Source organism: Phocoena sinus, chromosome 2, assembly GCF_008692025.1.
Source record: "Phocoena sinus isolate mPhoSin1 chromosome 2, mPhoSin1.pri, whole genome shotgun sequence".
Lineage (NCBI taxonomy): Eukaryota > Metazoa > Chordata > Mammalia > Artiodactyla > Phocoenidae > Phocoena > Phocoena sinus.
This window is the reverse complement of record NC_045764.1, coordinates 173,833,940-173,855,194: the sequence shown is the minus strand read 5'-3', so window position 1 is coordinate 173,855,194 and position 21,255 is coordinate 173,833,940. Positions and strand designations below refer to the sequence as shown.

The following is a 21,255-nucleotide window of genomic DNA, read 5'->3' as shown; positions in this document are numbered from 1 at the left end:
GGCTGAGCACGGGGTGCAGTTATCTTTCCCTCCACCAAAGAAGCCATTCTTCACCTCCCTGGTGTGAGGGACACCCGGGATCCCGTGCTCGCCACCCACCCACGCGCTTGGCCCTGGCCTCTCCAGCCCAGCTCGGGGGCACAGCATCCACTCAACACCCACTGCAGGCCAGGCTTCGTGCTGACTGCAGGGGACGAGGACGAAGGACAGAAAAGGGGTCGGCCCTCAGGATGAGTCCCGCCTCAGGGCCTTTGCACTGCCCTTCCCTCTGCTTGGGATGCCCTGCCTGTGGACCCCAAGATTCCCAAGGGCCCGGGGGTGAGTTAGACACACTGAAATAAATGTTTGCCACCAGCCCCAGCAAGCCCCAGAGCCCCTCCCAATCTGCCCAGTCCCCCTCCCCAGACTGGAGCTCCCAGGGTGCTGACACCCACCACACACTTGACCTTCTTGGACCCTCACAGCAAGCCTGCAGGCTGGTGATTCTGACACCACTTTACAGAGGGGGGAACTGAGGCTCCGAGAGGAAATATAACTTGGTCTCGGCTACACTGAGCAGAGCCGGGCCTGGAGCCCAGGCTCTGGAGAGGCCAGGCTGGCCACCACCTGCTCCTGTGGTTTCCTCCTCAGGTCCCCTGTGTTTTCTCACTGACCCCCTGCCGGGGACACCCTCCTCACGGGCTCATGGTCTGCCCCCTCCAGGGAGACTTCCAAGGCTTCAGGGATGCCCCTGTCCTGAGACGTGCACCTTTGGTCCCCACCCTCACCCATCAGTGGATCTCTGGGCTCCTGGGGGCTTAGGGCCCTTGAGGCTCCTCAAGGGCCCTTTGCTTCTCCACGTTGATCCCTCCCCCGGGGCAGACGCACTCCCATGGGTAGCGTGCACACCTGACAGGCAGCGGGCAAGGAGGAGCGCAGATGGCCCAGGGCTCGGGCAAACCCGGGGGCCCCGCTGGCCACGCTTCGGGGGAGGGAGAGGGCGGCCCGCGCCTGAGCAGGCCCTGTGAGACTGGGGGCGGGCAGACCTGGACCCGGCGCCCCCGGGGGCTGCCCCCCCTCCAGCTCCCACCCCAGGTTTTGTCTCCAAACTCCAGCAGGCCTGCGAGTGGGGAGCCGATACATATTTGTCGCTGAAATAACCTAAGAAATAGCAAAACACTCACGTTTATTGAGCGTCACCAGCACCGTGCCAGGCGCTTTCGCTCACGCAGTCCTCAGAACCCCGAGGCACACGGGTGTTTGTCCCCATTTTACAGATGAGGACACTGAGGCTCAGAGGGTGGAGAAGGCAGCGGCCACCCGAGCCTGACCCCGAAGCCAACCTCAGAGCCTCCTCATCACACACACCCACCCACCCCGGCCGGTGTCTGGAAAGTTCCGTGCTGGGAGGCTCAGTGCCAGATCTTAACGTCGCCCTCCCAGGAGCAGGTGGCGAGGACGGAGGGCAGCACGGGGTGGAAGGTGGTGCCCACACAGGCCTGCGTGTGCCCGTGCAGCGTGCGGGCGCGGCTGGCGGTGCGGAAGCTGTACACGAGGACCCGGCCGTCGGCACTGCCCGTCAGCAGCAGGTCACCGTCTGGAGAGCACTCGCAGCCCACCGAGTAGCCTTCCACCTGCAGAGGGTGACCCGGGGTGAGCAGGCCATGCGGCACAGGGCGCACGGCCTCGCCTGCCCCTCCCACAGGGGAGCGGGCTGGGGCCCAGAGGTGGCCAGGAGCAGGGCCGGGCCTCACACCCAGCGGCCGAGGTCCTGCCCTGAGGCCGGGGCCCCGGCATCGGCCTGTGTCACAAGGCTGGTTTAGTGTAATCCAGACAGCCCAGCTCTAGGACAGCTGATGGCGTCGGGCCTCCGCGCCAGGCGCTGGGTCCCCACTGGCTCTGCCCCATGAGGCAACCCTCAGCAGGGAAAGGGGGCAGATGGAGAAACAGCCCCACTCCCGTTCCATCCTGCGCCCCTCCCCAAGCCCCGTGACCTGTCCACGTGAGCTGACAGATCAAGGAAACTGCCCCTGCCCAGATGTGGCCCGGGGCCTCGAGCGGACACCAGGCCGCGTGGCATGGGGTCACCCGGGAAAGAGAAAACACGAATTGCCTGGACAGAGGGTCCCTGCCCTCAGGGGCCGCAAGCCCCTTGCTGGCATTGTCAGCGGGACGATCTTCCACCTGGGGGACGGGGACGAGGTACCTCGTGGCCTTCGTAGCGTCGTCTTCTGCTCATCCGGTAGGGCCACACAGCAGAGAAGAGGGCCAGGTAGTTGCCGTTGGTCTGCGCCAGGAACACAGGCTCCCTCGGGTGCAGGGTGAGGCTGGGGCAGGTGTACCTCTCCTGAGAAACAGCAGGGCCACAGAGAGGGTGGAGGAGGCTCCCAACTGGCCTTCTGCCTCTGACAGACTCACCCCCCAAACTCTGCCCGTGGGGCCTCGGGCCCCCTGCCCAGACCTTGGCTTAGGGGTCTGTGTGAGTTTCCTGCTGCTGCTGTAACAAAATGCCTCCAATTTCGTGGCTTAAAGCAACACACATTTATTATCCTACAGTTCTGGGGGTCAGAAGTCCGAAACGGTCTCTCTGGGCTAACCGAACTCAAGATGCCAGCAGGGCTTTGTTCCTTCTGGAGTCTTTAGGGGGGAATCTGTTCCCTTGTCTTTTCTGGCTTCTAGGGGCCCCCTGCACTCCTCGGCTCATGGCCTTTGGAGTAGACTGAAAAATGTCCCACCGAATACTTCCATGTCCTAATTCCTGGGACCTGTGAATGTCACCTTATATGTCAAAAAAAAAAAAAAAAGGCGGTGGGAGCTTGCAGGTATAATTAAGGATCTTGAGATGAGATTATCGTGTATTACTGCCCTAAACGCAATCACATGCACCCTTATAAAAGGGAAGCAGAGGAGATCAGACGCACAGAGGAGGCGATGTGAAGACAGAACAGAGAGAGACCTGAAGATGCTCTCTCTGGCATGGAGACTGGAGTGATGCAGCCACAAAGCAGTATCACCAGAAGCTGGAAGAAGCAAGGGACAGGCGCTCCCCCCGAGCCTCCAAGGGGAGCGGGCCCTGACAACATCTTGATTTCAGCCCCGTGATACTTTTTACAAATTTCTGGCCTCCGTCACTGAAAGAATACGTTTCTGTTGATTTAAGCCACCAGGTTTATGGTAATTTGTAATTTGTCACACAGCGATAGAAAACGAATCCACATGCCCATCTCCCCACCTCCACAGTGAGCCGTCGAGGGTCCCCGGCCCAGCCCAGGGTCCCGCGCAGCCAGAACACATAGTAAGTGAGAAGGTGACTGGCCAAGCGGGGAGGTAAATGCCTGCACAAGGGGTTCCAAACAGGAGGGGAAATCTCACTGTTGAACAGGCTCGGGCACACAGAAACACCCCTAGAAGCTCCCTTCTCCATTGTACGTGTTCCGTGTTCTAGGTGATGTCCTGAAGCCACAGCCTCTAACTGAGCCCCAATTCAGAGGGTGGCGTCAGGAGCAGCTGGAACTGTGGCTGCAGACGAACGTGTTGTCAGAGGCACACGATGGCCTCATAACGAGCTCCTGGTGTGACGCTACCGGGCAGAGGAGGCACATGTAACCTGACAACGAGCCCCTGGCGTGACGCTACCGGGCAGAGTGCCTGCTCGCCTGCACAGAAGGTGACGAGGTGTGACCCTAGGGGGGCTGGGGGCTCAGGCACACAGCACTTTCTCTACCTCACTTGCTTCCCTGGTCTCTGCAGGGCCGTCAGAGGCAGGATGCCCCAGTGGCTAGACATGCCCGTCCGGGCCCTCCCAGGGCTTATCGTTCTCGGTGGGTTGCACTAGAGCCCTGAAGTGAAGGTCTAGAGGCAGGTTGGCTCAGGGTCACTTAGAATCCTCTAAGAACAAGGGAAAAAGCAGGGAGAGGAAGATGGTGTATATATACGCCTGACATATATTTTTAAATTCAGGGTGGCAGCACCAAAGAGATTAGCCATAGCTAATTTGAAATCTTAAAAGATGATGGTGGGTGGTGATAGTGATGTCGGTGATGGCGGTGATGTGTGGTGATGGTGCTGGAGATGGTGATGGTACTAAAGGTGATGGTGATGATAGCGGTGATGGTAATAGAGGTGGGGGTGATGACAGGTAGTGCATTTTATGGAGAACTCCCCGTGCCTGGCACTGTGCTAGATTCTTTATAAGTACTTATGTCTTTAAATTCTCAAAGCCACTCTATGAGGCAAGAAACATTCTCACCTCAGTTTACGAAGAGAAAAATGAGAATCAAAGAGGGTCGATAATGGGCCCAGGCCCTCTGCCTATAAGTGGTGAATGCAGGATTTTAATGCAGGTGGTCTACCTTCGGGGTCCCTGCTTGAACCCTTGAGTCACAGCCCCTGCCAAAACCACTGAGCCAGGGCAAGGTGGAACCCTGAAGGCTGGCTGGGGTGGCGGAGGGAGGGTAGGGGTGTCTCGGGGGTGCATCCGCGTTCCCGTGGATCTGGACCGGGCCGCCCCTCCACACGCTTACCCCGGGGCCAGGCTGTGCTGGACGGAGGATGAGTGAGAGGACCGTTAGGGAGTCACTCCGATCTGGGAGCCAGTGGAAGGTTCTCTGGGCAGGCCTGGACCTGCATTTTGCCTTCCCCGACCCTACAGATTTCAGGCAGCCCATCTGTCTCCAAAGGTCCTGTCTGCCGAACCATCTCCGCAGAAGTGCCCTGGGGCCCCGGACAGCCTGGGACTACACGGATGCACCCTGAAACCGGAAGCAATGCCAAACAGGGTTTCTCACGTGGAAAATCTGGTTGGAGATTTTGGCGGAGCTCCGGAAATCCCAGGCAATAATGGTGCGGTCGGCAGAGTCCCGGCTCGAAGCATCCGTGCTGCTCAGAAACTCGGAGCCTTCTCGGAGAAAGAGGATGTCCAGGGTCTGCTGGACGGTGGCCTTGTAGCTTCTCACCACCTGCAAGAGTGGGCACCCGTCATGCCGGTGGGCCCCAGGGGTACAGGGCGGGTGCCACAGACAGGGACAAGGAGGGCCGCTGAGTGCCCCGAGGGCCGGAGAGTTTGGAGAGGCTGGTGCTGGAAAATGCGCCCCCAGGCTGAGGAGCCCAAGCGTGGAGGTGGGGCTGCTGCGGGATGACCTCAGGACCTGCCCCGTGATACCTCCACAGTGGGCAGTCCTCCGCGTCCCCTCCCCACACCCACTGGCGCATGGGTGCAGGGAGGCATGAAGATCTCCCCAGTCAGACTGGTCCCCTGGAGAGCAGCGGGGGCCCAGCGAAGGAGAGCTTAGGGAAGGGCCCACGCCTAGCCAAGGGCACCTAAAGGCATCAGTGATGCCCATCAATACCAGGGCCACACTCTGTGCGAGGGTCTTGCTTCTGAAGAGGTCACGTAATTCACAGCTTTCAAAGCCTCAGCCTAACGTCCCTGGAGTGATAAGTGCATCGTGGGAGCCAGTGTTCTCGAGCCCACGGAACCAGAACCGCAGCCTGTAAGTTAGCTTTAAAGACACTCTTTCTTTCTTACGTCATCACCAACATTCCACAGCCTCCTGTTTCTAAACTAACACAATTAAGCGGCAAGCTGCTGTTCCGCTTCCTTCAGGGCGTTTTCTCACATGAACCTTCCAGCCTACAGCAGCTGGGCTGGGCAGGGGCAGGGTGGAGGTCCCAGCACCCGGACTAACACGTACCTCCATGCAGTAAACTCCTGGGCAACACGACTTTAAATTGCAATAGTGAGCAACAGGCCGCGGGCACAATGCCTTGGGCCCGCCTGCCGGGTCTGGCGGCCTGTTTACCAGCTCCCAGGGCGCCACCATGTGGCCACAGCATAAACACAGCTCTCCGGCACCTCGGCAGCCGGCCGTGAAACGAGCTGCCCTCACACTTAAAAACGGGAGTTTAGGGATTCCCTGGTGGCGCAGTGGTTAAGAATCCACCTGCAAAGACAGGGTACATGGGTTTGAGCCCTGGTCCCTGAAGATCCCACATGCCGCAGGGCAACTCAGCCCGTACGCCACAGCTACTGAAGCCTGCGGCACCTAGAGCCCGTGCTCCGCAGCAAGAGAAGCCACTGCAGTGAGAAGCCCGCGCACACCAAGGAAGAGGAGCCCCCGCTCGCCGCAACTAGAGAAAGCCCACGCGCAGCAACGAAGACCCAACGCAGCCAAAGATAAATAAATAAACATAATTTTAAATAGTAAATATCTAAAAAAATAAATAAAATAAAAACTGGAGTTTACAAACTTTCAAAATGTTTCAGACACAGATTTTCTATCATCCTCTTTCAAATATATATAAGTCAAATTCACATTAAATGCAGCACTCCATAAATCCAATTTAGACAGAGGGGTATTTTGAGACCCATTCTCCAGATGAGGAACACTGAGGCTCAGAGAGATGCAGGGATTTACTCCAGGGCGCAGGGCCAGGGTGTGGTGCTTCTCTGGGGCCCACATCCCCGTCTCCTGCTGGCCAAGTCCTGCCTCAGTAAACGCTGGGGCAAATTCCTGGGGGAGGGTGGGAAACAAACGATTACCTTCTCTGAGCCTCTTCAGAAGCAGCCCTCAGCTAGGGCGATTTCAGGGTGGGCCCCCTGGAGCCTGAGGAGTAGTCCAGGGGTAGAAAAGTGAGGGCAGTCCTGCAGGCCTCTGAACACTGGCCAGCCTGTGGAACTGCCCACCTTCCTCCCTCCCTTCCTCTCCCACTCTGTGCACCAGGATCCCACATGCCCGCTTTGCCCTCCCAGGTAGCCATGAGTCTCCTGGAGTGTGGGCTGGAAGGAAAGCTCCAGAGCCCCCGCCAGGAGGGGCATAAGAGCCGCGCTGCTGGCAGATGCTCTGGCCTGCCCAGCCTGGAGCTGGGGCAGCGGTCTAGGGCCTGGGAGGGGACGTGGACCACCAGAGTCCCCAACACGTGCTCTGAGACGTGCACAACATCCCGACTCAAAGAACAGCGCCGTCCCAGGGCAGGGTTTGGAATCTGCTCTGGTGGGAAGAGAAGGGAGGGGAGGGAGCAAGGCCCGTCGTCATGGCTCCAGATCCATCCCCACCTCTCATCCCCAGCGCCACAGTCACCTCTGACTTAAACCACCCTCCCCACCAGCAGCCCCAGGCCTCCATCTGCCAAGGCCACATGCGGCCCTGAAGGCCTTCCTGCCGCCTTTCCCGACACCCTCCCCATCACCACAGTCCAGGCGAGGAGCAGGGAATCAAGGGTGGCAGGGCAGCAGGTGCCGGGAGAGGGATAAGTCCGGCCCAACTCACGTCCCTAGATGTGGCCTGTGCACCGAGGCGCGTCTCCTCCTGGGCGGCGGGGACACAGCCCCAAGAGCCCATAGGGAGTGGCTGCCGATGGGCAGCACCGTGACATCCGTGGGCACCTGAGCCCCTCTCCAGCGGCGGCACCTGGATCCCCACACGCACTCGGGAAACACACTGACCCAGGAAAGCCTGAAGGAAGAGGAGGGCCCGTTGAGTTCCAGCCACAGGCTGGGGGTTTCACAGAAATCATCTCCTGATGGCAGCAGGAGGAAGCTGCTCCCAGAGGGCGGTGCGAAGGCCCAGAGAAGCAACGTGCCAGGGGTCCTCGGCCTGTCCCCGGCAGAACCACTCACGTGCCCACCGACACACCACCTGCCTTTTCCAGGAGAACGAAAACCCTCGTTCTGTACACTTCCTGAGAATGGATGGAAATGGCCCAATTCATTAGGGCGTCGTAAAATCGAATGGCCGGGAAACAAGCCGTGTTACGGGCGATCCCTGCCAACAGCGCTGCTGTAAGTGGAAGGCTGACCTTTGAAGTGATTGCCGCTGAACATGATTTACTTGCCTTCACAACTGCTGCTGCCCCGGGAAAGAGCAGAGGAGCCATTTGTGTGTCTAGCTGGTGGGTTTTATGGCAACCTTAATTACACCGACAGCTGGTACGTCCCATCCCAGGGGCGTGGGACAGCGCTACAGGGCCTAACTAGCTGGATCCACAGGGAACCTCACTCAGACCCTTCTGGCAACCTGGGCCTCTGTCGGCAGACAGTTGTAGACACTTGGCCAAAAGTCTACGGCTTTGGGAAAAATGGAAGACGTGATCAAGACACATTCAGGTGTGATGAAAATCACCTAATATCCTTAAAATCTTGTCTGCTTGGCCCCCAAACAGACCTCCGAAGGCTCACCTTTCCCTTCCCCGGGCCGTGCCACTTCCGAGGTGTGCGGGGTTGGGGGGCAGGCTCCGCGGCTGGTTTTGAGTCACCGCCACCAGGGGCCTGGACTGGACAACAAGCCAGCCTCTCGCGTCTATGCGCTGCTGGACCCCAGAAAGAGGGAGGCTGGGGGCCCAGCTCCCCCCTCCCCTCCACCCCGCCAGTCCTCTGCACCCAAGTCTGGAGGGAAAGTGAGGGAGACACTGCTCTGGGCCCCCCAGGATGGCCGAGGCCACCTGCCCGCCCTAAAGGACTGTGAGTTCCTGGGGACAGACGCCTGTCACATTTCTGGGACACCCTTGGCCAGGACTGGGTCTGCACACTGCAGACATCAGTAAGTTGTGCTGAATTAAGGTCTGGATAAGTGAATGAGCAGATAAACAAATGGACGGACGAACGAAAGGACAACTTGAAAGGCCTCTGGCTGCCAGTAACAGGCGGGCCCTTGGGGCTGAGGCAATGCACGTGGACCTGCTGCCACCGGCTCCAGTAGGCGCCCTGGGAGATGATGTTCATTCACGGGGCCCTCCATGGCCCTCGGCGTGGAGACAAGGACACCTCATCCACCAAGGACCTCCAAGACCGTGGAGGGGGGAGGGGAGGGAAGGGCTCAGGGCATGCATGCCACCACCAGACATCCGGAGGCGGGAGGGCCAAGCTCTCAGGCAGACACCCGGGTATCTGAGCCTGATGGCCTATCACTGGCTGCGCGCCGCTGGGCAGGCAGCTCACCTCTCAGCGCTTCAGGCTCCACACCTATAAGGTGGGGCTAAGAGCAGGACCTAGAGCTTGGGCGTGAAGGACGGTGACAGGCCTGGCCAAGAGGCCAACACACAGCAGATGCTCATAAACCTCTTCCCAGGCCGGCCAGAGCTAGTCCCTGGGATGGGGCTGGGGGTCCTTGGGCAGGTCCCTTCTCCCCAGATTTCAATTCCTTCCCCTTGAATATATTGGTCTCTTCAAATTCTAAGATGCGAGGAGTCTCTGCACAATGGCAAACTGGAGAGGTGAGTAAAGAGCCCCTTTCTACGGTTTAAAATCACACAAGTAAAAGTAGCCAATCACATGGGATAGTGTACACCAAAAGTGCTCTGTGGGGCTTCCCTGGTGGCGCGGTGGTTGGGAGTCCGCCTGCCGATGCAGGGGACACGGGTTCGTGCCCCGGTCCAGGAGGATTCCACATGCCGCGGAGCGCCTAGGTCCGTGAGCCGTGGCCGCTGGGCCTGTGCGTCCGGGGCCTGTGCTCTGTAACGGGAGAGGCCACAACAGTGAGAGGCCCGTGTACCGCAAAAAAAAAAAAAAAAAAAGTGCTCTGTGGATAATTTTTTTTAAAAAAAACAGAAATTTATATTAAAACAAAAGAAACTATATAAATATGAAAAGAGAGTATGACTGAATTTTTCTACAATCTGAGAGTAGGGGAAACTTCCCTGGTCATCACTCCAAGGCCAGAGCAATAAAAGAAAAGATGCATAAATCTGGCTACATGAAAATAATAGTAGTAGTAATAATAATAATAAATATTATTGCACGGCATAAAAAACAGATAAATAATTATGAAAAATAAAAAAGACAAATGGGAGAGATATTTGCAACTTATATTAGAGGCAAAGGTCACTGTCCCTAATACACAGACAGGGTCTAAAAATCAATGAAAAAGACCAAGAGCTCTACAGAAAAATGGGCAAGAGAAGTGAACAGAGAGCTCATATGAGAGGGAATGTAACTGGTCCTTCAATCTTGCTCATAAGAAATGAAATTTTAAATTACATGGAGATATCATTTCTTACTTGTCAGATTAGAAAAGCCAGAAGTTTGACAACACACTCCGTTAGGTGGCTGTTGGGCATTACTTACTTTGCACACTGCTGACAGAAATGCAAAATGGTACAGTCCCTATGGAGAGAATTTGGGTGACACCAAGCAAAACAGCATGTGCCTTGTTACTCGGCAATATACATAACCCAGCAAACCAACTTGTAGGAACTGATCCCGAAGTTACAGCAGCAAACACCAGAAAACATAAGCACAAGGCCGCTGAAAGCAGCACTACTTGTAAAATTAAAAAGCAGAAATAACCCAAACGTACAAGAAGGGACCAGTTAAACAGACATCAGTCCAGACACACTCTGGAATACCATGTGTGCTGCTGTAAAAAAGAGTGAGGCCCATCTCCCTGCCTGCTGTGGGCTGGCTTCCAGGAGGTACTGCTCAGTGCAAAAGCAAGGTGGAGAGCAAAAGGGCGTACAGTAAATACGAGAGGTTTGTGTTTGCTTCCATAAAAACAGTAGAAAGATAAACCAGAAACTAAATAATAAATAAATCAGTCAGACTGCCTCTAGAGGGGAGAGGACAGAATGGGGGAGACAGGGCTAGAGGCAGAAAGTAGAGGCTTTCTATAGAGGGGCAGACAGTAAATATTTTAGGGTTTGGAAGCTACATTTAGTCACTGTTGCATTCTCTTCTGTGTGTGTGTGTGTGTGTGTGTGTGTGTGTGTGTGTGTGTTACAGCCATTTAAAAATGTAAAAATCATTCTTAACTCAAGGACCATACAAAAACAGGCCGTAGGCCGGACTGGGCCCATGGGCTGTAGTTTTCCAATCCCTTCTCCAGAACCATGTATGTATTTTATAAAATTATACAACAAAATTAACTTAAAAAGCAGGCTCTAAAATATGAAAGCAAAATTAAGCAAATGAAACAAAACATGTATTGAGTTGGTAGCTTAATCACACAAATGGGGTTTATTTTAAGAGACATTAAAGCATAGTAGTTTAAGGCAGATCCTCAGTTGAATATACATTATGAACAGAAAACCAGTAATCTGATGGTAAACCCTAATTGGATATACCTTGTGGACAAAAAGAACTGTGAGAAATCTTCAATTGTTTTCAGTCATTACATTGCTAGTGTCCACATACACCCAAAAAATTGTGGTAAGGAAGACAGAAATAAAAATTTTCAGTTTAAAAGAGATCAAAAACATATAAAAACAAAGAAGCTAAAGAAAAATTCTGTAATGCTAAATTTGAATTGGACAAGTCAGCATAAACAATGATATATTTTTTTCTTAACAAGAAAAACATTTCTTAGCTCTGTCCACAGAAGAAGTCTAGAAACAATGACCAACCACAACACTTAGATTCTGGTCTCTAAACCCACAAGTGACACAGATGACAGAGCAAGGCATTACAATGGTCATCACAACTATACATAACATACGTTTAAGAAGGCAGAAGGAAGACTGACCAAGGTTAGTTGAGACATGGAGGATGTATGAGCCCCTCATTGAATTTCTAAAGATGAAATGCACAACGTTTGAGGAAAAGCTATATTAGATGGGATTAACATCAGATGAGACACTGCAAAAGAGAACATTACTGAAACTAGAGGACATAGCAATTGAAAATTTCAAAACATACTGGAGAGAAAAAAGACTGAATTTTTAAAATGAACAAAATCTAGTTTTAAACCAAAATGGAGCAAACCCACTATGGTCTCTCACTCTCTTTCATAAATTACAACTAAAAACTCTGGACGAAATTCAAGAAGCAACTACCTGAAGATTTTGAAAAGTAAATAACAGCTGATAGGTTGAAGAGGGAAGTCAAAATTTGAAGAAAGACCCATATGACAGGTAAGGTTCTAGTTTTTTGTTTCTTTGTTTTAGTTTTTACTTTGGGGGTTTGGGGGAGTTTTTTTGTCTTTTAACTCCTGATGTTGACCCACAGACAGACTGAATCAAGGAATTACATAGTAGACATGGACAGCAAAACTTCTGAAATAAATCCATCATCCTGGCCAGAGGAACAAGAAAATGGGTCCTTGTAAGCCAGAGAGTATCGGGTGAAATTTTTAAAATATCTCCTTGCTCTCCTAGCCCTGCCCTGATGCCAATCCCAACAGCTCTGGCAGTGCAGCACAAATACCTAAAAACCAGAAGGGAAAAAAACCTGAAGAGAAGAACTGGAAAATGGAGGGAAATTCATGTTATTTTTTCCTCTATCTTCTCTGGCCCATTTGCTTTGAAAGGGATCCCGGTTATGGACACTGTGTGACAAGGGAGAAGGCTAACATTCTGAAAGAACTCCATTGCTCTGGGCAGAAGAACCAGGAAAGGAGGCCCAGGGAGCCAGGCAGTGTGGGTGAAATTCCAAAGAGGAGATAGCTGAGAAGGGAATCCTCTACTTCTGTATATGAACTGACACACATCCCAGGACAATCCCTAAGCTACATGTGCATGGAACATGGCCAAAGGGGCACAGCTAAAGCTTTGAGAAGTGGAGTACCATATAACTGCTGCCTCAGTCCGAAACTAACCCTTTAGTGGCTCCGCATAACAAAGGTTTTTAATACAGAACTGAAAATGGAGCCACTGACCACAGGAGATAAGGAACTTGCAATATGAATCTAGCAGGTTTGGTTGCCTGTTAAGACAAACAAATCACTATTCTCTACAGGATTTTAATAGGACCCAGGATCTTACAACATAATGTTCAAAATATTCAGGATATATTCTGAAATTACTTGACACACAAAAACCAGGAAAATGTAAACAGTACCCTTGAGAAAAAAGAAACCATAGATGCCAACCCTGAAGTGACCCAGATGTTTGACCCATATTATCAGACACATTTAAACCGCTATTAAATAATAATCATCAATGAGATAAACACCCTTGAAATAAATGGAGAGATGATTTCAACAGAGAAACAGAAATTATATATATACCTTTAAGTAGAAATTTTAGAACCGAAAAAAACACTTTTTAATCATGGGATAAGCACAATAACAAAATGGAAGTGACAAAAGAAAGACTTAGTGAACTTGAAAAAGGATCAATAGAAATAATTCAATCTAAAGAAAAAATAAGCAAAGACTTAGGAACCTGTGAGATAATATCAGAAGCTTAAATATTTTTGTCAATGGAGTTCCTGAAGGAGAAGGAAAAGAGAGCAGTGCGGAAAAGAAATACTGACTGAACATGCCCAAATTTGGTGAAAGGCATAAATTTAGAGTCAAGAGATTCAGCAAGCCACAAAGAGGGTAAAAATCAAAGAAATCCAACCCCTGACACACCACAATCCAACTGCTGAAAACATCAAAGAAAAAAATCTTGAAAGCAACCGGGGAAAAAATGAACCATTATATGAACGACAATTTAAATGCTGTGGATTTCTCATCAGAAACTATGGAGGTTAAAAGGCAGTGGGACATACTAAAAATGGTGAAAGAAAGGAGTGTCAACCCAGAATTTTATAGACAGTAAAAATATCCTTCAGGAATGAAGGTGAAATAAAGACCTTGCCAGATGAAGAAAAACTAAGAGAATTTGTCATCAGGAGACCTGCTCTATTTAAAACAAGCGCTAAAGGAAGTTCTTCAAGTTGAAGAGAAATAATAGCAGAGGAAAACTTGGAACTTCGGGAATGAAGGAAGAACAACAGAAATGGCATACGATTGGGCAAATATAAAAGGTCATTTTTCTCCAGTTAAATTCTTTAAAATATGCATGACTGTTGAAAACAAAAAATTCTAAGTCCTTAAGGCAGAAAGAAAACTATACCAGACTTGAATCTACACAAGAGGATGAAAAGCAGCAAAAAATGGTAAATACGAAGGGAAATAAAAAATGCTTTTCTATTATTAAAATATTTTTAAGATAATTTGCTGTTTCTAGCAAAAATAATAACAATGTATTGTAGGGGATTGTAATATACGTACAAGTAAAATTTATGCCAAAAAATAGCACAAAGACCCTGAGGGGTAAAATTGAAAATTTGTATATTGTTCTAAGGTTCTCATACAATACAAAAAGAGTTAAGACTTGAAGGTAGACTGATGAGATAAAAATATATATTATAAACTCTAAAGCAACCACTAAAAATAAACCACAACACAAATCCACAGATAATAAAGCAACAAAGGAGATAAGAAAAAAATCACAAAATAAAAGCTAAATTAATCTATAAGGAAACCATAAAAACAAAAAAAGGAGAAAAAGGAATAGATGGAACAAACAAAAAAAAAATAGCAAGATGCTAGATTTAAACCCAGCCATATCAAAAATTACATTAAATGAAAACAGGGTAAATATACAAGTCAAAGGAAAAGATTGTTATATAGAATTAAAATGAAAGAGCAATACCCAACTAAATGCTGTCTATAAGAAACATGTTTTAAAAATAAAGACACAAATAGGTTAAGGTAAAAAGATGAAAAAGATATACCATGCTAACAGTAATCAAAATAAACCAAGAATGCCTGTTAGCAACAGACAAAGTAGATTTCACAGTAAAAAATATTTTCAGGGATGAAAAGGGTCTTTCACAATGATAAAAGAATCAATTCATCAGGATAACATAACAATCCTAAATGTTTATGCACCTGATAACAGGGCTTCAAAATAAGTGACGGGGAACTAACAGAACTTAAAAAGTATATTAGACAAATTTACGCTTATAGTCACAAATTTCAACTAGGTGGTCATAACTAACAGAACAAACAGAGATATCAGAAAGGATACTGAATACTTGAATAACACTATTAACCAACTTGAGATAATTGACATTTATAGAACATTGCACACAACACAGTAGAATATACATTATTTCCAAATGCACACAGAACATTTACCAAAATAGACCATGTTATAGGACATCAAACAAAATTTCAATAAATTTAAAAGGATTCAAACATACAATGTATGTTTTGTGACCATAATGGAATTAAATTAGAAATCACTAACAGGTATGTAGAAATTTCCCAAGTATTTGTAATCTAAACACTCTTAAATAATCCATGGATCAAGAAGAAATACAAAACGTAATTAGAAAGTATTTTTAACTGAATGAAAATGAAAAACAATATATCAGCAGTTGTGTAATGCAGCTGCAAAACCTAGTGGAAAATTAAAAGTACTGAACATCTATAATAGAAAAGAATAAAAATCCCAAAATAATGACCTCAACTTCCACTTTATGATGGAAAAAAAAGATAAACCTAAGTTTTAAGCAGAAAAAAAAATGTTTAAAAGAAAAATTGATCACTTTTTTAAATAAAAGAAATAGAGAAAAATCAGGGCATCCCTGGTAGCCCAGTGGTTAAGAATATGCCTGCTAATGCAGAGGACATGGGTTCAATCCCTGGTCCGGGAAGATCCCACATGCCGCAGAGCAACAAAGCCCATGCGCCACAACTACTGAGCCCGTGCTCTAGAGCCCGCGAGCCACAACCACTGAAGCCCGTGCACCTACAGCCCATGCTCTGCAACAAGAGAAGCCACCCAATGACAAGCCCACAAACCACAACGAAGAGTAGCCCCCTCTCCCCTCAACTAGAGAAAGCCCACGTGCAGCAACACAGCCAAAAATAAATAAATATATTTAAAAAAAGAAACAGAGAAAAATCAATGATACAAAAATGTATACTTAAGAAAGATCAACAAAATTGATAAATCTCTATCCAGACTGATCAGAGGAAAAAGAGAAAAGACTCAAATCACCAATATCAGGAATGAGAGAAATGAGGTGACATCACTACAGATTATACAGGTATTTTTTAAATAATTAAAATAGTATGAAAAACTTTATGTCAAAGAGATAACTTTGATGAAATGGATAAATTTCTTGAAGGATATAAACTACTAAAGGTCACTCAAAGAGAAACAGAAAATTGGAATAACCTTATATTTACTAAATAAATTTATTTGAGGTTTTAAATCTTCCCGCAAAGAAAATTTCAGGCCAAGCCAGTCTCATCACTAGTCAATTCTGGCAAATATTTATGGAATAAATAATATCAATTATACACAAACTCTTCCAGAAAACTGAAGAGAAAGGAACACTTCCCAAATTACTTATGAGGCCAGAATTACTCTGATACCAAAACCAGACAAAGATATTATAAGAAAAATATAGATCAATACCCCTGATGAACATACATTAAAAATTCTTAACACATTTTACCTAATAGAATCCCATAAAGATATAAAGAAGATAATGTATCACAATAAAGTGAGATTAATCCCAGTAATACAACGTTGTTTTAATATTTGAAAATCTATCAAGAAATTCCACCATATTAACGAAATAAAAGAGAAAAACCACACTATCCCTTCAATAGATGTGAGAAAGGCATTTGACAAAATCCAACGTTTATTCATGATAAAAAATCTCAACAAACTAGGAATAAAAGGGGATGTCCTCAAACCGGTAGGGGCATCTACCGAAAAAAACTACAGTTAACATCATATGTAACTATGAAAAAGAATGCAATTTTTTTTTTCTAAGATTGGAAAGGCAAGTATGTGCATTCTCACCACTTCTAAGTCAACATTGTTTTAGAGGTTTGAGCCAGTGCAATAAGGTAACAGGAGGAAGGAGGAAAGAAGAAATTACATCCAAATTAGAAAAGAATTAAAGCTGCCTTTATTCACAGATGACATGACCATCTTTGCAGAAATAGAACCTACAATGAAGCAACTAGAACTAATAAATGAGCTTACCACAGTTGCAGAATTCAAGGTAAAAATACAAATATCCACTATATTTCTATATTCTAACAATGTATAACCAGAAATTGAAATTGAAAAATACTATTTACAATAGCATAAAAATATATAAATACTTAGGGATAAATCTAAACAAAAACAATGTGATGGAGTTGTACAATAAAAACTACAAAACATTGGTGAGAAAAAATGAAGGTTTAAATATATGGAGAAATATACTATGATTATGGATTGGAAGACTTGAAGTTAAGAATTCAGTGCTGACATTCACAGAAAGACAGACAAGATGAAAAGGCAGAGGACTATGTACCAGATGAAGGAACAAGATAAAACCCCAGAAAAACAACTAAATGAAGTGGAGATAGGCAACCTTCCAGAAAAAGAATTCAGAATAATGATAGTGAAGATGATCCAGGACCTCGTAAAAAGAATGCAGGCAAAGATCGAGAAGATGCAAGAAATGTTTAACAAAGACCTAGAAGAATTAAAGAACAAACAAACAGAGATGAACAACACAATAACTGAAATGAAAAACTACACTAGAAGGGATCAATAGCAGAATAACTGAGGCAGAAGAACGTATAAGTGACCTGGAAGACAGAATGGTGGAATTCACTGCTGCAGAACAGAATAAAGAAAAAAGAATGAAAAGAAATGAAGACAGCCTAAGAGACCACTGGGACAACATTAAACACAACACCATTCGCATTGTAGGGGTCGCAGAAGGAGAAGAGACAGAGAAAGGACCAGAGAAAATATTTGAAGAGATTACAGTCGAAAACTTCCCTAACATGGGAAAGGAAATAGCCACCCAAGTCCAGGAAGCACAGCGAGTCCCATACAGGATAAACCCAGGGAGAAACATGCCGAGACACATAGTAATCAAATTGGCAAAAGTTAAAGACAAAGAAAAATTATTGAAAGCAGCAAGGGAAAAATGACAAATAACATACAAGGGAACTCCCATAAGGTTAACAGCTGATTTCTCAGCAGAAACTCTACAAGCCAGAAGGGAGTGGCATGATATACTTAAAGTGATGAAAGGGAAGAACCTACAACCAAGATTACTCTACCCGGCAAGGATCTCATTCAGATTCGATGGAGAAATCAAAACCTTTACAGACAAGCAAAAGCTAAGAGAATTCAGCACCACCAAACCAGCTCTACAACAAATGCTAACGGAACTTCTCTAAGTGGGAAACACAAGAGAAGAAAAGGACCTACAAAAACAAACCCAAAACAATTAAGAAAATGGTCACAGGAACATACATATTGATAATTACCTTAAACATGAATGGATTAAATGCTCCAACCAAAAGACACAGCCTTGCTGAATGGATACAAAAACAAGACGCATATATATGCTGTCTACAAGAGACCCACTTCTGACCTAGGGACACATACAGACTGAAAGTGAGGGGATGGAAAAAGATATTCCATGCCAATGTAAATCAAAAGAAAGCTGGAGTAGCAATACTCATATCAGATAAAATAGACTTTAAAAGAAAGAATGTTACAAGAGACAAGGAAGGACACTACCTAATGATCAAGGGATCAATCCAAGAAGAAGATATAACAATTATAATATATATGCACCCAACATAGGAGCACCTCAATACATAAGGCAACTGCTCACAGCTATAAAAGAGGAAATCGACAGTAACACAATAATAGTGGGGGACTTTAACACCTCACTTACACCAATGGACAGATCATCCAAAATGAAAATAAATAAGGAAACAGAAGCTTTAAATGACACAATAGATCAGATAGATTTAATTGATATTTATAGGACATTCCATCCAAAAACAGCAGATTACACTTTCTTCTCAAGTGCGCACAGAACATTCTCCAGGATAGATCACATCTTGGGTCACAAATCAAGCCTCAGTGAATTTAAGAAAATTGAAATCATATCAAGCATCTTTTCTGACCATAACACTATGAGATTAGAAATGAATTACAGGGAAAAAAACCCTAAAAAACACAAACACTGGAGGCTAAACAATATGTTACTAAATAACCAAGAAATCACTGAAGAAATCAAAGAGGAAATAAAAAAATACCTAGAAACAAATGACAATGAAAACGCGACGATCCAAAAACTATGGGATACAGCAAAAGCAATTCTAAGAGGGAAGTTTATAGCTATACAAGCCTACCTCAAGAAACGAGAAAAATCTCAAATAAACAATCTAACCTTACACCTAAAGGAACTAGAGAAAGAAGAACACACAAAACCCAAAGTTAGCAGAAGGAAAGAAATCATAACAATCAGAGCAGAAATAATTGAAATAGAAACAAAGAAAACAATAGCAAAGATCAATAACACTAAAAGCTGGTTCTTTGAGAAGATAAACAAAATTGATAAACCATTAGCCAGACTCATCAAGAGGGAGAGGACTCAAATCAATAAAATTAGAAACGAAAAAGGAGAAGTTACAAAAGACACCGCAGAAATACAAAGCATCCTAAGAGACTACTACAAGCAACTATATGCCAATAAAATGGACAACCTGGAAGAAATGGACAAATTCTTAGAAAGGTATAACCTTCCAAGACTGAACCAGGAAGAAATAGAAAATATGAACAGACCAATCACAAGCACTGATATTGAAACTGTGATTAAAAATCTTCCAACAAACAAAAGCCCTGGACCAGATGACTTCACAGGTGAATTCTATCAAACATTTAGAGAAGAGCTAACACTCATCCTTCTCAAGCTATTCCAAAAAATTGCAGAGGAAGGAACACTCCCAAACTCATTCTATGAGGCCACTATCACCCTGATACCAAAACCAGACAAAGATACTACAAAAAAAAGAAAACTACAGACCAATATCACTGATGAATATAGATGCAAAAATCCTCAACAAAATACTAGCAAACAGAATCCAAGAACACATTAAAAGGATCATACACCATGATCAAGTGGGATTTATCCCAGGGATGCAAGGATTCTTCAATATACACAAATCAATCAATGTGATACACCATAGTAACAAATTGAAGAATAAAAACCATATAATCATCTCAATAGATGCAGAAAAAGCTTTTGACAAAATTCAACACCCATTTATGATAAAAACTCTCCAGAAACTGGGCATAGAGGGAACCTACCTCAACATAATAAAGGCCATATATGACAAACCCACAGCAAACATCGTTCTCAATGGTGAAAAACTGAAAGCATTTCCTCTAAGATCAGGAACAAGACAAGGATGTCCACTCTCACCACTATTATTCAACATAGTTTTAGAAGTCCTAACCATGGCAATGAGAGAAGAAAAAGAAATAAAAGGAATACAAATTGGAAAAGAAGAAGTAAAACTGTCACTGTTTGCAGATGACATCATACTATATATAGAGAATCTTAAAAATGCCATCAGAAAACTACTAGAGCTAATCAATGAATTTGGTAAAGTTGCAGGATACAAAATTAATGCACAGAAATCTCTTGCATTCCTATACACTAATGATGAAAAATCTGAAGGAGAAATTATGGAAACACTCCCATTTACCACTGCAACAAAAAGAATAAAATACCTAGGAATAAACCTACCTAGGGAGACAAAAGACCTTTATGCAGAAAACTATAAGACACTGATGAAAGAAATTAAAGATGACACCAACAGATGGAGCGATATACCATGTTCTTCGATTGGAAGAATCAATATTGTGAAAATGACTATACTACCCAAAGCAATCTACAGATTCAATGCAATCCCTATCAAATTACCAATGGCAGTTTTTACAGAACTAGAACAAAAAGTCTTAAAATTTGTATGGAGACACAAAAGACCCCGAATAGCCAAAGCAGTGTTGAGGGAAAAAAACGGAGCTGGAGGAATCAAACTCCCTGACTTCAGATTACACTACAAAGCTACAGTAATCAAGACAATATGGTACTGGCACAAAAACAGAAACATAGATCAATGGAATAAGATAGAAAGCCCAGAGATAAACCCACACACCTATGGTCAACTAATCTATGACAAAGGAGGCAAGGATATACAATGGAGAAAAGACAGTCTCTTCAATAAGTGGTGCTGGGAAAACTGGACAGTTACATGAAAAAGAATGAAATTAGAACACTCCCTAACACCATACACAAAAATGAACTCAAAATGGATTCGAGACCTAAATGTAAGACCAGACACTATAAAACTCTTAGAGGAAAACACAGGAAGAACACTCTTTGACATAAATCACAGCAAGATCTTTTTTGATCCACCTTCTAGAGTAATGGAAATAAAACCAAACATAAACAAATGGGACCTAATGTAACTGCAAAGCTTTTCACAGCAAAGGAAACCATAAACAAGACGAAAAGACAACCCTCAGAACAGGAGAAAATATTTGCAAATGAACCAACGGACAAAGGATTAATCTCCAAAATATATAAACAACACATGCAGCTCAATATTAAAGAAACAAACAACCCAATCCAAAAATGGGCAGAAGACCTAAACAGACATTTCTCCAAAGAAGACATAAAGATGGCCAAGAAGCACATGAAGAGCTGCTCAACATCACTAATTAGAGAAATACAAATCAAAA

General features: G+C 45.8%; 1 protein-coding gene across 2 annotated transcripts in view; it reads right to left on the bottom strand.

Moving 5' to 3' along the window:
* Positions 1 to 1,145: 1,145 nt before the first annotated feature.
* Positions 1,146 to 21,255, bottom strand: part of WDR25 (WD repeat domain 25) — a 143,122-nt gene continuing 123,012 nt past the window's right edge. Inside the window, exons 5-7 of one of the 2 annotated variants that reach the window (XM_032624164.1) lie at positions 4,767 to 4,937; positions 2,186 to 2,326; positions 1,146 to 1,613 (exon numbers count right to left, since the gene is read on the bottom strand). In XM_032624164.1, coding sequence (XP_032480055.1) covers positions 1,392 to 1,613; positions 2,186 to 2,326; positions 4,767 to 4,937 — 534 coding nt within the window. In that variant the 3' untranslated portion in view covers positions 1,146 to 1,391. The remainder of the gene's footprint in view (positions 1,614 to 2,185; positions 2,327 to 4,766; positions 4,938 to 21,255) is intronic. The other variant, XM_032624163.1, reaches the window with a different exon arrangement.